The 15882-nt window shown below is 34.4% G+C and overlaps 1 protein-coding gene across 1 annotated transcript in view; it reads left to right on the forward strand.

Annotated features, from left to right (window-relative positions):
- LOC129746471 (protein sister of odd and bowel) overlaps positions 1 to 14806 on the forward strand; it is a 35222-nt gene extending 20416 nt beyond the window's left edge. Inside the window, exon 2 of the mRNA XM_055740126.1 lies at positions 13452 to 14806. Within this exon, the coding sequence (XP_055596101.1) occupies positions 13452 to 13845 (394 nt within the window). The 3' untranslated portion in view covers positions 13846 to 14806. The remainder of the gene's footprint in view (positions 1 to 13451) is intronic.
- The last annotated feature ends 1076 nt before the right edge of the window (positions 14807 to 15882 follow it).

Here is a 15882-nt window from a genome sequence, read left to right on the forward strand (position 1 = left end):
TAGTGCGTACCCCTTCGAACCTCGGATAGTTGAACACTACGTGCTCTGGTGTTTCAATTGTGTCACCGCAGGTTGGGCAGAATGGCGAGGCCACGGCTCCAAACCGATGGTGGTACTGCATGAAACATTCATGACCAGTCAAGAACTGTGTCATGCAGAAATCCACCTCTCCATATCTCCGATCCATCCAAAATCCGAAGTTAGGGATCAAGCGATTGGTCCACCGGCCGCGTTTCGAGCTGTCCCATTGGTGCTGCCAGCTAGAAATCAAGGCCTCTCTGGCAGGTTTCCAAACATCGGGAATGTGCCTGTGCGCGTAGCAGAAGACACTTCCTCTTTTTTTACGCGCTGATAACTTGCAGGTTCATCAGCGCTGCACGCTGCAGAGCTTTTGCAGACTACACTGCCTGCTCAAAGCTTCCTTCCAGGCTGCAGCTCCGTCCCGCAAAGTAGATGAGGTCACGCTCGTCAGGATCCTTCTTCTGCTGCAGCGGATCACCGAGTTGTTCGACATGGCCCGTGAGTAGACTGCTGTCGCCATTGCCGCTCTTTTACAGGCGTAGTCGACGTGGGCCGTATAGCTCAGCCGATCGTCGATCATCACCCCCAGGTGATCGCACGCTTGGACTCGATTGCGCACGATCCAGCTGCAATCGTCCCTGATTGTGCTGAAATCAGGTTGGTGATCAGCACCATCTAGGTCTTGTGGTGAGCCAGACGCAAGCTCTTGGAGCGCATCCAAATTTCCCTCCTTCTTAATCGCTATCGCTACTGTGGCGAGTAGCTGGACCTCTCCGGTTGATGGGCCCGATACCAAGAGAACCACGTCGTCGGCGAATCCCACAAGTCTCACTCCCGTGGGGAGACGCAGTCTCAGCAGATCGTCTTAAACGATGTTCCACAATACCGTGCCAAGTACCGATCCTTGTTGAACCCTGCCGAGACACTCAATGGTCTTTGTCGTAATGACATGATGCAAAATCGGGCCAAAATATAACGGGTCCATCATGCTGCTAGATCATCGGAAATAAACGCTTCTGAAGGCATTCCTTGATATAGTTCTGAGTGTTGATTGTTTCCGATGTGGCGTACGGGCTAGATATTTTGCCGCACTCGAAAATTACCTGCCATACCATCATCTTATTGCCAAATTTTGCGTTGAAAATGGCCTTCTCCGTTTCGGGGATATCCTTATCCTTGCGTACAATGAAGTGTTGTGGCCCAGGAAAGGTTTGATAGCCCCTTTTCACATACGTTTCATCGTCCATGATAATGCACCCAGAACTTTGGAAAAATATTGAACTATACAGTTTCCGGGCTCTTGGTTTGACAGAAGCTGCTTGATTTGGGTTCTTTTTAGGTTTTTTCTGCTTTCGGTACATTTGAGCCCAAGTCGCTCTTTAGCACGCATCACGTTAGACGTCGAGGTCCCGACTTTTCTCGCCACATCCCGAACGGAAGCCGATGGTTTCTGTTTGTAGGCATCCCTGACCTTTAAGTCGATAGCTGGACTTACAGAACCAGATTTCGACCACTCCTCAGTTCATCTTCGAATTTACAATGTTCACCAAATTTTTTTAATAGTCGCCATACCGTTCTAACGCTCACATTCTCTTCTATGGCAAATTTTCAACTCACAGTACACGCCAAGATTCCACTCACAGTACACCACTTATGTACGATTAAGTTTTTTGCCTCTCAATCTAGTCGTGAAAATCGTGAAATTTCTTTTTATAGAAAGTTTAATGTTCAGGTATCAGGTATCAGAAAAGGGTTAGGCTTAAAAGCGGCACGTTATCCAAACAAATGGGAAAATTGTGCCTAGCCTTTTTTTTTGCAGATTTCATCATATACCTGAGAAATCTGAAAACCTATAAAAAGGATAAGAAAATAAATTCAATGTATTAAACATGGCATGTAGCCTATCCACATGGGAATTCTTGACAAAGTATGGCATAAAGCCTATCCACATAGGGATTTTTAAGCGTTAAAGCTCTTATGGGGTAAAGAGTGACAAAATGTTACTTTAGTTCAAATTCTTAGAATTGGATTCAATTATTACATGATAGGCAGAGTACAGAAAAGTTATAAAGCGAACGAGAGACGAGTCACATGGGACATTCTTGCTTAGAACGGCAGTAAAGCAGAGTTAAAAAATGAATGCCTTTTTTCCAAAGTGAGAGTAACCATAAAAATTCTAAAAGCAATTAGAATGGGAAATTATAAGGCAGGATGTTAGTTGATTCCAACCGACCAAAAATCTATTAACAGATATTCCCGAACGACAGATCCCGATGATGATCTCTCTCGAAGATGTCGAATCATGATTTCGTGCATTGCCACAGCAAAGTTCGGCATCTTAACTTTGCGCTGACAGTCGATCGACACATGCGGCAATCTCAGAACCGAAATTTCAGCCGTAACAAAGAAAAAGTTGTAGGAACACCGCCAAAGTTGAGATAGCCGGATCTGCGCGGATTTGTCGCGATCAGCTCTCGTTCTTTGTAAATTTATTTTTTTGGGATATGCCCGATGAAAGTGGTATTTGTGTACTATTTTCCCCCATCGTGTCAAGAGATCCGTTGACGCGTGATTTCGATGAGCGGCTCACACAGAACGCTTTCGCAACATCAACAAATGGAGAAAAATAAGATTGAAAAAAAAAATATCACAAAACAAGGCGGACGCGGAACGGAAACATGTTTTTGATTTTTATTATATTCGAATGTATACCTACAACAAGCTGAAGACACAAGATCGTTCTCGGACGTCGTCGACGACATGCTGAAAACCAGAACTGACGTGTCTGTTCTCGCGTGCCCGGGCCTTTTAGTTTGTGGAGTGCGGCCGATTGCCGCCACGGGAGATCAGTTCCATCCCGTTTCGTCCGACCTGGATTCCCCTTCCCCGGATTGTCCCGGCTTTCGACGGTTCTTCCCGGGTTCCTCGATCCAGGGGGAACCATACGCGGGATGTGTTTACTTCAGGGGTCGGCAACCTTTTAAGTTGGAAGATTCAAAATTAATAAAATACAAAAGTTCAAACTTGAAAACAGTTGCATTATTTTATCTTTTGCACAATAATTAGTGTTCACATAAGAAAAGACAATGCACTAACTCACTAGAAGCACTGGATATCAAATCTTTACTTTTAAAACTGAACAATGATATTTGTTGAACACAACATTTTTTGCAAAAAAAAACATCTCAGATCTGTTCAATATTAAGTTTAAAATATTTGAATAAATTAAACTCATATTTTAAAGGTTTTCACCCTCATCCGTCCCAAATTATTTTGCTGAATTTCAAAAACTGTTAGGTCAGGCCTTCTCCTGACGATTAATTTCACAAAAAATTTTGAATTTGGTCGAAGTTATATCAAACTTAGCCGATTGTCCTCCTCCAGCACAAAAATTTGATTTTTTATCGCGTCACCACCTTTTTTTCGTAACGGCACAATTCCAGATCCAACATTAATAGAGTATTAACTTTGTGGGACATATTTGGATGCTTTGCAGAGAAAACTGTCGCGTTTGCAGGCAGACTTCTTTGTATTTTTAGCCATTCATCGTGTCAATCGTTATGAAAGACTGAGTAATTTGCAATTTTCACAGATCGTTAGCCTCCTCAAGTACTAGACATAAAATTTTTAACTTTTGTCCACTTATTTATCTCCTGGAAAGACAGGCGAGACTTGTCAATCGAAAGTTTCTGGTTGGAAACCTGCCAGGTGATTTTTCTTTCAAAATATCTCCCCACAAGCAGTCCATTTTTTGCGCTGGATTTGACCACCGTATTTTGTTGATTTTTCCTGTGGACAGCGTTTCTATCTTGTAGAAATGAAGTCAGAGATATTTAGAAGTCAGTTAGACGAATTAGTCAGGAAAGTTTAACTTTTAATCACTTCCACTATTCAAATTTTTAGATTTAGCTTTAAAAAACCTCTCACATTCCTCTCACTTCTTGGAATCAATAATCTTCATTTTTATTCAAATTTCAGCTCACTATTGGGTCTTCTAGGACTTTTCAAACAATTTACCATGTGAACCATGTGGTCGAATAGTTGATTTTCAGCGGTATTTGGGTCTCCCATTAGGACTTTTCTGGATTTTTTTCGATCCCGCCCAAAAAAAATGGTCAATGAACTTCAGTATTGGACGCTATCTCAAAAACCACTTGACAGATCGTCAGCAAATTACAATTACACAAATACACTTTACACTTTCAGGTAGCTTCAATGAAAATTTCATCAATTTCTATCCATGCATTCAAAAGTTACTCACAAAACAAAGTGTTGTTTACGAATAAAATCCTTAAAATATGTTTCTCAGACAATATTCAGCTACGATTTTATCCAAAAGCACAAAAAAAACTGAAACCCCTGTTTAAGAAAAAAATACTGTAGAACAGCTATCAAATGCTAAAACAACACTTAGTGCATTAAAATAAAAAGTAAGAAGCCATAAATTGCCCAAATGGATAAAATATTTTAATAGTCATGCTCTCCAAAAATCTTAAAACGGTCTTCACTTGCCACTCCATTAACGATAAAAATTGTTTGGTTCTCAGTTGAAACGTTTTGAAAATTGGATTGGAAAGTTTACATAGTTTTGGCATTAAAAGATTATCAAAATACGAAACGCAAGTTTTTATTTCATAATTTTCAAAGCATCAATTTGTTTAACTTTATGTAAACTTGCAAATTTTCGGATTATTTCAACACCTCCTTCAACTTGCACATGGATTTTGAGTATGTAAACGCAAGATTTTCGCAGAAAAAACCTCACCCACAAAAAAGGAGAAAAAAAATCCGATTCTAGTGAAGTAATGATATTAGGGCTGCGGAGCATGAAAATTTCAAGTCTTGTTCTTGAAACATATAGAAACCAAGTTTTTTTTCATTATCATTTTGCATTCAAGATCTGATTCCTCAATAAAAAAATTAGAATTGAAATGTCAAAATCTCATGATATGACTCTCAAATCTATTTAGGATTCTGAATCATTTGTCTATTAGTGTTTCTATCAGTCTTGATTCAAAGGTTATATTTTAAATTTTTGGAATAAAACTGGTTGGGAATTTGGCTCATTCATTTCACAATAATCAAAGAGCTTATAATGTGAAGTTTTAGACTGCATTGATTTGGGATAATTTTTAAATTTCTCAAACCTTGGGGTCATCAAAGCTTTGTTTTGGCTCAAAACTCATTCATGGTTTTTTGTAAAAATGTTAAGTAATGTTTACATGAGTAAATTTGAATTTTTATGTTGTATGGGAAAATTTTAAATTTTGTTCTGAAAATCAATATTATTTTTGTTTTTTTAGTGGATCCTACTTTTGGTTTTTGTGCCAATTTATAAATTTTCTAAAGAAATATTTTTCGTTGAACAACATCGTCGAAGACTATAGTTTCATATCTTAAATATTACAAAAAAAAGTGATTAGGTGTTTCATGGGGCATATCTTTTGATATTGAAACACAAAAAAATCAATTGACATCACTGCTGGGAGTCAAGCGAGGTATTGCACGACTACTATTCATGCAATAATTCGCCAAGCACCAGCAGTGATGTCAAATTCATTGGCACAAAAACCATGAGCAAGCTGAGTTCCACAGAAGAAACAAAAAGTATGTTGGTTTTTGAGTACAAAATATTTTGTTTTCCCACACAAAGCTAAAAGTTCACATTTACTCATGAAAACGTTATCCAAGGTTTGCGAAATTCTAAAATGACTTCTAATCGACTCAATTTAATATAAAAACAGCTTACGAGCTTTTTGAAATAAATTACATTTAAAACTCATTTACTGATCACACCTTGATAATCACTAATCCAAATTTTGAATAAAGTGTAACAAATTGGGCAGAAGCTTGCAATTCAAAATATGGTTGAATTCTCATCTTCTACAGATTTAATTTCGCTCTTCTAACTGTTTTAGTTTTCGAAGATTTGATCAAAATTTTTCAAAAAAATACCTTCCACTTTATTTATTCTAAGCTTGCATATTACATAGATTTATCTGGATTTGAAATTTTGGAAGCGACCATTCCGGCCCGGTTGCCCGGATTTCACCCGTTTTTCACATTTATTACAAATTACTAGCAAAAATCTTAAATTTATTTGTAATTATTTTTATTTCTATTTTTTTCCAAAAGCTCAAAGGTAATAAATGAAAATTTATGACAAAAACTCGATAAATTTTTCGAAAATTCAAATAGTTGAAAGAGTGGAAACCAAAATGTAGAATATATGATAATTTACCTATTGTTTACGACTTCTTTTTTTTTTTTTCAAATTTTCGATCCAAATTAGCAGGATTTTTCAATTTTGTGTAATGTTGAGTTTATACAAGTTTGTTGCATGCAAGATGTTGTACAATTATTTCCAATTTATAGAAAATTTGCATTAATTTTATTATCCTCCCTCTCCCTCTCGTGATGTTTCAACTGCAAGTGACCCCAGCTTAACTTGAAAATTGTGTTACTAATTTCATTCTTTGAGCAACATCTTGAATATGTGCATAATCTGGGAAAATAAATGTAAAACAGTTATTTTAATCATTTTAAGTCACTGCAATTAATTCCGTTCATGACACGATGTTATTTTTTTGTTTTCATAAAATTAAAGACATGTCATCATTCAGGGGAAAGCCAAAAATGTAGAAATCGATAGACAAATGTTTTCAGTGTTCCAAACTTCCGCGTTTTTTTGATTTCATCAAGGAATTTGAAAAAAAAACTTCGAAAAAAACGAAACGAAACAAAATAAAAAAATCGCAAAAATCTGATGACTTAAGATCTGACAACTTAAAGTAAATTTAGAGAATATTTTCAAATAATAGTATTCAATCAAATCAACCACTAAAAATTGTTATCATTAGATTAATTTTATAAGATTTTTCAAATGAAATAATAATCACTCTAATTGTGATATTCCAACTCTTTTCTTTCAATTTATATCATTTTGATGTCTTCTACAAAATTATTGGCAGTGAAATTCCCTAGTAGAAAATGTTATTAACATATGGAGTTGGATTAAGGCTTAAGGTAAGACAAGCGTTTTCCAAGTGTTGCACATATGATTTTGTTATAAAATCTTGAGAAAAAATTAAAAATTTTTAGACCCCTCGTTGGATTGATTCAAATTTGGGCCCAAATGGAAGCTATTCTAATTTTCAAAAAATAAAGTTTTTTCCCAGTGACATCGTGCTTCTCTTATTCCAAGTCTTTTTATATTTGTATTTTTTTTCCCTAATCCCTGTACCGAATTTGCACTTTTCCAAATTTTAAAACTACGAGAAAACCCCATTATAGATTTTGTTGTAATTCTATTTTGTTAAGAAGCTGAGGTTATCTTTCAATATTTTTATTCAATGTGGAGTCTGCCTTACGGTTTATGTAAATCAGGTCACTAGCCAAATTTCACCTCGTAATGCTGACTCAAATAGCTCATTCAGGCTATAACTTTTTCAATACAAAATCGTTTCAATTAATCAGGCCGATAAAGCGACGTGACCAGCAGATCAAGCCTAGACTGCCCCAAATTTGTTATGCGCTGCAGGCTTAAATTGATCCTAGCTAGGCCTAGTACAAGGTTTCATATCAAATTTGGGCCAGATCGGATCACGAGAAGGGGTCGCTCAACGAGCCAAAAGTTTGTATGGGATTTTGAGATATTTTGTTCGGCAGGAACATGAAAATCCAGTTTTTCATGAATAACTTTGGTCCCCTTCGGCCGATTTATTTCAAAAACTAAAATTTGAATTTAGAGAATCGGTCTATTGGTAAGCGAGATACAGCAATGCAAAGCCAAAATTGGCTGACTTTTTTGGAGTAAGATTTTTTTCTACCGGAAGTTCCGGGATAGCGGCCAAAACTTCCTTTGGACCACCAGAAAATTATACATCCTTGGATAGATTTATTCTTGACAATTCCAAATATTATAAAATCAGCGCAATATTTGGAACCAGTCACAAGTTATAAGCATTCAAAAAAGAGGTCTTTTTCGGGACTTTTTTCATTCGGAATCAGCTACTGGTGATCTTGTAAAATATTTCGAAAATTTTTTTTCTATATTGAGAAACTAGAATAAATTATCTAAACAATGAATTAAAATTCATCGAAATCGGTCAATATTTGCGGCCAGGAGAACTTACGTAAACTACAGGTCAAATTTATCTAAAATAGATTTGTACGGAAATTTTGCGAACAGCTTTGGAAGGTTAAAACCTAAACTATGAAAAATATTTCATTCGAAGACTGCATTTCAATTTGACTTATGATAAAAAAGTTATTAGACTTCAAAAATGGGGTAACTTTTTTCAGGGTGATATTCATCACTATAAATGAGAGCCACTGCTTCGAACAATTTGAAGCAGCATTAACAGTGATGTATATCACCCTGAAAAAAGTTACCCCATTTTTGAAGTCTAATAACTTTTTTATCATAAGTCAAATTGAAATGAAGTCTTCGGATGAAATAGTTGTCATAGTTTAGTCTTCAAGAAAAACCGTTTTTGGAAGAAATTGACCGACCAAAGTTATTCAAGAACCACTGTATTTTCATGGTCCTCCCGAACAAAATGACACAAAATCCCATACAAACTTTAGGCTAGTTGAGCGACCCCTTCCCGTGATCCGATCTGGCCCAAATTTGGCATGATACCTTGTACTAGGCCTAGGATCAATTTAAGCCTGTAGCACATCACTTTTTCAAATGTCGGGTCATTTGGGGCACTCTAATCAAGCCCCATTATGTTTCACTTAGAACTTCGAAAGTTTGCATAACAAAAATAAAAAAATAAAACGCCTTTCGGCATACTATGTAAATCCTACCAATACAGATAATCTCAAACTCTTTGTGTACCACTTTTGATAAGGATCTTATAAAATTGATAGAACATTAAATTTTGTCGGAATCATTTGGAAATTTTTCGAGTTTCATCATGCTTTAAAAGAGGGAGGGGTCAATAAAATATGTCAAATTTCGTTTGTGTGAAGATTGTTTGAAAATTTGAGTTGAGTCTTTTTTTTAGAACCCTAACGAGTTTTGATTTGGTCTAAGAGACAGGCCCGTGCAAAAGACCCGTTGATGGACGGAGTGGTTTCACATTTCAAATGAAGCTAGAAATAATAACAATACCAAAAAAACACAACAAATGAGTCATTAAAAATATTCAAAATTATGTAATTCTATTTTTGATTGTGAATATTGAAAAATTCAAAGCAGTTTAGAATTTTGCTAATGATTACACATTTTTGAAACTTTTCATAGATGAACTAAAAAATTATGATCGGCTTAAAAAAAGATGACTTAATTTTTTTTTTTTCGATTATAGTCCTTTTACCATCATTATGGCATTCGCGACTTTATCAACGTTACAGTTGGCGGATCGTTATTGAAAAACTTATCCGGTACAACTGTGTTCGATGTTTACTCTTGGGCTCGAACTCGCGGACATCTGCTCAGAGGACAACAGACTTGCCAACTGAGCTATATCACAAGCCCCACTTAAAGTAATAAAAATTTGTGAAACGTTAGAAACCTTTTAAGTGCATTTAATATAGTTAATAATTTCAACATATTTTTCGCTGCCCTTTAAAATTTTGGGTCCTCACTAGGACAAATGGTAAAAACTATTTTTTCTATTTGAATGTATAGAAAATTCTGTTCTCAAAAATCAAAAATTCAGAATAACAGAACAAGAAGCAAATTTTTTCGATAATAACTTCTTATCATTTTGAATTTTATTGATAACTAAAGAAATATCGTTTTGGTGCCTACATTTGTATGGAAGATTTACAATTTGAAATCTTAAGATTTAAATTTTAAATTCATGAAATTTCTTGAAATCGAAACATTACACAGATTTAGTCTATACCCTCTTATTTTTGTGAGTAAGTTTGAAAATGTGTTGATTGAAATCAATCATTGATAACTGAAAAAACGAATCTGCATTAAAGAAAAAAAAAAATAGATCCTGAATTTGTGATTTATACCTCGTTTGATAAAGGAAAAATATTTCGTTTTTTTTTTAAATTGGAAATATCACATAACAAGTATTGATGGCATTACTGGAGAAAGTTTCAAAAATAGATTTTACTCAATTACCTGAATATGCCACTTCTCACTATTTTGATTTATTTTTCCAAATTCTTAAAAATACAGTAGCTGAAAACCTGGAAGCAAAACTACACATTTATGGCGATTTCAATCAACGTAACGCTGACTTTATTTTGGATGATGAAAATGAAGCAATTTTACTCCCAGTTGTAGGGGAGAACGAAACTTTACAACTAATTTTGACAACGCTTCTATTTTAGGCTTAAACCAAGTAAATCATGTAAAGAATAGTAACAATACGTATCGTGATCTTCTATAGACTTTTGTGTAAATGAATCGGCAGATCCACTATGGAAAAATGAAGTATTTCACACAGCGATCGAATATTTGCTCTTTATTCATAACTGTGACAAACCTCACGACTGGGAGTACGAGAAAATGCCAGACTATCAAAATTCAAACTACGAACTCTTAAAACAAGAGCTGAATAATATAGAGTGGTCAAGCATATTGAAGAATGAAGCAAATGTCCATACAGCAGTTGAAACCTTTTATAACATAATGATTAATCTCATAAACAGTAATGTACCTTCAAAATTAAAAAGACGATCCTACAGCTCTAAACACCCTGTCTGGTATAACAAAGATTTAAAAAATTTACAAAATAGGAAGCAAAAAGCTCATAAAGTCTACAGAAGTGATAGAAGTGTTACAAATCATCAAAATTATATAAATTTATGCAACCAGCTTAATTCATGTGTAAAAAGTTCTTATGAAAAATACAATCAGAAAATTGAAAAAGAAATTAAACAAGACCCAAAAGCGTTCTTTGGCTATACTAAACGCAGATGAAAAATTCAAACTTTCCTACTCAATTGACACTTGACGGAAGCATTGGAAATAATCCACTGGACATTTCTAACTTATTTGCAACTTTTTTTGAAGAAGTGTACACTTCTTTCACTGAGGTTGACCGAGATAGAGAATACTTTTCAGTCATTCCAGATCTAGCGTGCGGCATTCAGGTCAATGAAATCGATTACAATAATGTTTCCGAAGGACTTAGAAAGCTTGATGCTTCCAAAGGAGCAGGGCCTGATGGACTTCCCCCATGTTTCCTTAAAAACTTGGTGGCCGAATTGACAGAGCCTCTTCTGATTCTTTTTAATATGTCATTAAATTATAGAAAAGTACCCAAATTTTGGGAAAAATCTTTTTTAATTCCGATTTTCAAGTCCGGGAAAAAATCAGATGTTTCGTACATCTACATTAAAGAGGAATAGCTATTTTGTCTTGCATGCCAAAACTCTTTGAATCAATAATAAATGAAAAAATTTATCAACAAGTAAAAAATATAATAACGAGCAAATAACATGGTTTCTTCAAAGGACGCTCTACAGCATCAAATCTTCTCGAATTCGTCACATACGTTATCGATTCTATGAGCAAAGGCTTTCATGTTGAGGTTATTTATACCGACTTTAGCAAAGCCTTTGATCGCATTGACACACCCCTTTTATTCTTCAAATTAAAAAAAAATTGGCTTTCATCCAAATCTTCTTTCCTGGTTACAAACATACTTAACTGATCGAACACTAATCGTTCGTTTCCAAAACGAATTATCCAAATCTGTAGCTGTGTCCTCTGGTGTGCCTCAGGGGTCTTATTTAGGACCTCTCCTTTTCATACTGTTCGTTAACGACATTTCCTTTATTGTAAAACGGATTGAATACCTAATATACGCCGATGATATTAAACTATTTCTGAGAATAAAAACAACCGAAGATGTTGAAACATTTCAAAACGAAATCAATGTTTTCTTTGAATGGTGCAACAAAAGTTTACTTCAATTGAATGTTAAAAAATGCAACTCTATATCATTTAGCAGAAAGCAAAGTTATCCCATCATTGAAACAAAATTAGGCAATCAACCAGTACAAAAATGCAAAACTGTAAGGGATCTCGGCGTCATACTGGATTCAAAACTCACGTTTGTAGAACATCAGAACAATATCATCAATAAAGCAAATTGCATGCTAGGATTTGTAACACGTTTCAGCGAACACTTTCAAGATCCGTACACCATAAAATCACTTTATATATCCTTTGTTCGTTCGATATTGGAGTATTGTAGCATCATATGGAATCCTTATTCAAATATTCACGAGCAACGTCTCGAATCAGTTCAAAAACAATTTTTGTTATATGCGCTACGTAAAATAAATTGGATCACTTTTCCTCTGCCATCGTATGAATCTCGTTGTAAGCTTATTGATATAGAACCTCTCAGTAAACGCAGAAAATTTTCCCAAATTGCATTTGTAAATGATGTTGTTACACAAAGAATAGACAGTCCTGAATTACTTTCCAAACTAAATTTTTACGCACCCTCCCGTCCATTAAAAAATAAACATTTGTTTTACCTAAAACTTTACGACAAAGACTATGCAAAACATCAACCTATTAATCAAATGATGTACAAATACAATTTACAGAGTGAAATTATAGACGTAGCGATGAACAAAACACAATTTAAAAAGGCATTCAAAAACAACTTCATAGAACAACAAAACAATAGCTTACATTAGTTTTAAGTAGTTTTAAGTATTGTAGTCTAAATAGTTTGACTTAATAAATAAATAAATTTAACCTGTTTGTTGAAGCCGGCAAAATTATTAAATTTTTGCTTTTAATAATATCGAAAATTTAATTATGGTTGAAACTTCATTAGAAATTTGTCGAAATTCTCTTATAAAACAGAATGGGAAAAAGTTCTCTCATAGAAAACTTGTCTCGCAGAAGAGAAAATAACTTTCGGTATTAGAAAAAAAATCAACAAAACCTAAAAACCTTTGTTTTGAATTTTTTTTTTGCAATGTTTTAAAGTGTCGTCCAAAAAGTAACGAGTAATTTTGATTGGTTTTTACATATTTTTAAAAGCTTTTTAAATAACAAAAGCTTCTGACTGATTTTCATCATTATCACGCAGACCTCACATCCGAAGAGGCGCATGAGGCTCGCAAGCCGCAGTTTGCTGATCTCTGGTTTAGTTTATTCTTAGATAGCCAGGCATGGTGGCTCAACCCGGTGATTTGAATCATTAACATCATCATGGAACAGCATTTGAGCTTCTATGTTTCTGCAAATAAGGCTAGGTTGTTGAACTAGGGGTTTCAAAATTTGTTGTCTCAGTCCCAAAGTGCTCTTCGAAACCGATTCGCTTCTGCTTATACGCTAGATAATAATTTTATCTCCAGCAACGAAACATTTAATAGCATTATTTTCCTCTTTCTTTTCTTTTCTTTCCAAAACCGGAAACACCGACGAAAACTCATCCGCCATCCATCCGCACTCAATCAACCAACTACTTGGCCACAATGGATCGCAGATACATTCACTCCAAGGAGAAACCTTTCAAGTGTCTGGAATGCGGCAAGGGTTTCTGCCAATCGAGAACGCTGGCGGTGCACAAGATCCTGCACATGGAAGAATCACCGCACAAGTGCCCGGTTTGTTCGCGGAGTTTTAATCAGCGATCGAATCTGAAGACGCACCTGCTGACCCACACCGACATCAAGCCGTATCACTGTGGAACGTGCGGGAAGGTCTTCCGGCGGAATTGTGACCTCCGGAGGCATAGCTTGACCCACAATCTGGGCAGTACCGGGGTCGAGGGGGCGATGGGGCTGGATCTGGCTGGCGTTGGCGGAAGTGGCGAGTCCGGAAATGATGCAGCCGATGTGAATACCGTGGATCTGATGGCCTTGGCCGGAGTCGATTGATGGAATGGAAACACATTTCCACCCCCGAACAAACAAATTTGTTTCTAGTGGTAAGCTTCCAATGTTGACACTTTTAGTGAGATAGGATCTAGGTAGGCTTCTTTCTTATAGTTATTATTGGCGAACTGAGTGGAGGTTCGTCGTCTGTACTACTTATGCATTTATTGAAGTCTTTTGATTTTGTGGCATTATTTGGCGATGATTTTACTGGGTGACGATGATAATCCGTGATTGTTTTGACAGTTATTGATCTTAATTCATTTTTTCGTTGTCTCCAAACGGTAAAAAAACCTATCTAGAATAAATTATAAAATTATAACATCTCTCGCAAAGCTGGAAATCAAAGAAACAACAGTATTTAAGCGGGATATTTTTTTTAACACCTTCCTGCAAATTGAGCTTTCACATAATTGTTTAAATATTATAATTTACGAATACATCAAGTCAATCCATAAAAATACATACATCAAATTTCAAATCGAACATTTGATTATTCGTCGTTATTTGAAGAGAACTGATTTAAAAATCTAGGCTTTGCAACTTCCATTTTTTTTTTAAACTTTACCTCCCACTTTACCAGGCCCGTGAGAAGGACCCGTCCATGGGAGGGGTTTTTGAAATTCGAATTTAGCTAGGAATAATAAAAATTCCAAAAAGGCACAAAAAATAAGGAAATCGATTTCTTTAACAATTTTTCTTTACTAATGAACATCAAACAAATTCTAAAATATAAAATAAATTTTAATAATACGATTAAAAAAAGCAAAATCAAAGTTTCAAAAAAATGTAATTTTCGGGAAATTTTTTACAAATTATTCAAGATGATGGTTCTTTTTCGGGACTAGAAATTTTAGCCAATATTTTCGACACCACAAATCGAATTCGAATTAAAATTTAAAATAAAACCAGAATTTAAAACTTTGGACATAATAATCAGAGCACATAAACAGAAAACATTAAATATAACACCTGATTTCAAAAGAAATTAAATCCTTTTATAAAAAAATATATGTTTATCATGATTTTTTTTTCGAAAATTGATAACAACTATTAACTGTTGATCATTTTAAATTACCTACATTGCTTTACTTCTTTTTCAATTGAAGCGTTGATTCTAAATTCCATTGAAGCATTTTAAATTTGAAATAATATTTATTCACGGTTTGAATTTATTGAAAACACATATATGAGAATTGAATTAAATTTGATAAAAGAAAAAATTATATCAACAGTACCAGTGAGTGATTTTTTTTTTTTTTTTTGGAATTCTTCCAGTTATTAAAATTAAAGGTTAATGTTCAATTGAAGTTCGCAATAATAACTTTATATATTTGAAATACAACATTTGAACAATTCATTATCGCTGAAAAAGTAAAATTGAAGTATTGGGAAAAGAAAAAAGAAAGAAATTAAGATTTTTTTTATTACAAATTAAGAAAGATTTCGAAAAAGTCTATGTTTTCAGAACTTCCAAATTCAGAATTGAAAAACAAAGGCAAACTTACCAAAAATATTTTAAATTTGTTGATTAGTTTGACCTTGAAATTCGTTAAATGTTATTTGAAAATTAAAAAAAAAAGTAAGAATTAAACTGAATAAATTTATTTGAATTAAAAAAATAACATGAGGAACAAATTAATGACGAATGCTGAAAATGCTTCTTATCAAGTTTTACTCGCTTATTTACAATATGTATTTATTTCTTCTTACTTTTTTTAATAACTAGCGTTGATTCAACGCTCCATAAATTTTAATATCAAATGAAAGATAAGGTTTGAGATTTGCGAATGAATTTTTTTCTTTAAAATTGTCTAACCATTTTTTGAACTTATGTATGGAATTAGGCAGCATTTTGAAACCTATATTTTTATGATTGCTTTAGAAGGTTTTGGCGTGATATGAAGTTTAAAAATGAATCAGTTTTAAGTGAAATTAATCATCGATAACAAATGAAATATAAAATAATGATACAAAAAAAAACTTATTTTGAAACTGTTTGTTATTCTTCAATAAGAGATTATATTTTGATAATGATGA

The sequence above is a fragment of the Uranotaenia lowii genome, chromosome 2, assembly GCF_029784155.1.
Source record: "Uranotaenia lowii strain MFRU-FL chromosome 2, ASM2978415v1, whole genome shotgun sequence".
NCBI classification, from domain to species: domain Eukaryota; kingdom Metazoa; phylum Arthropoda; class Insecta; order Diptera; family Culicidae; genus Uranotaenia; species Uranotaenia lowii.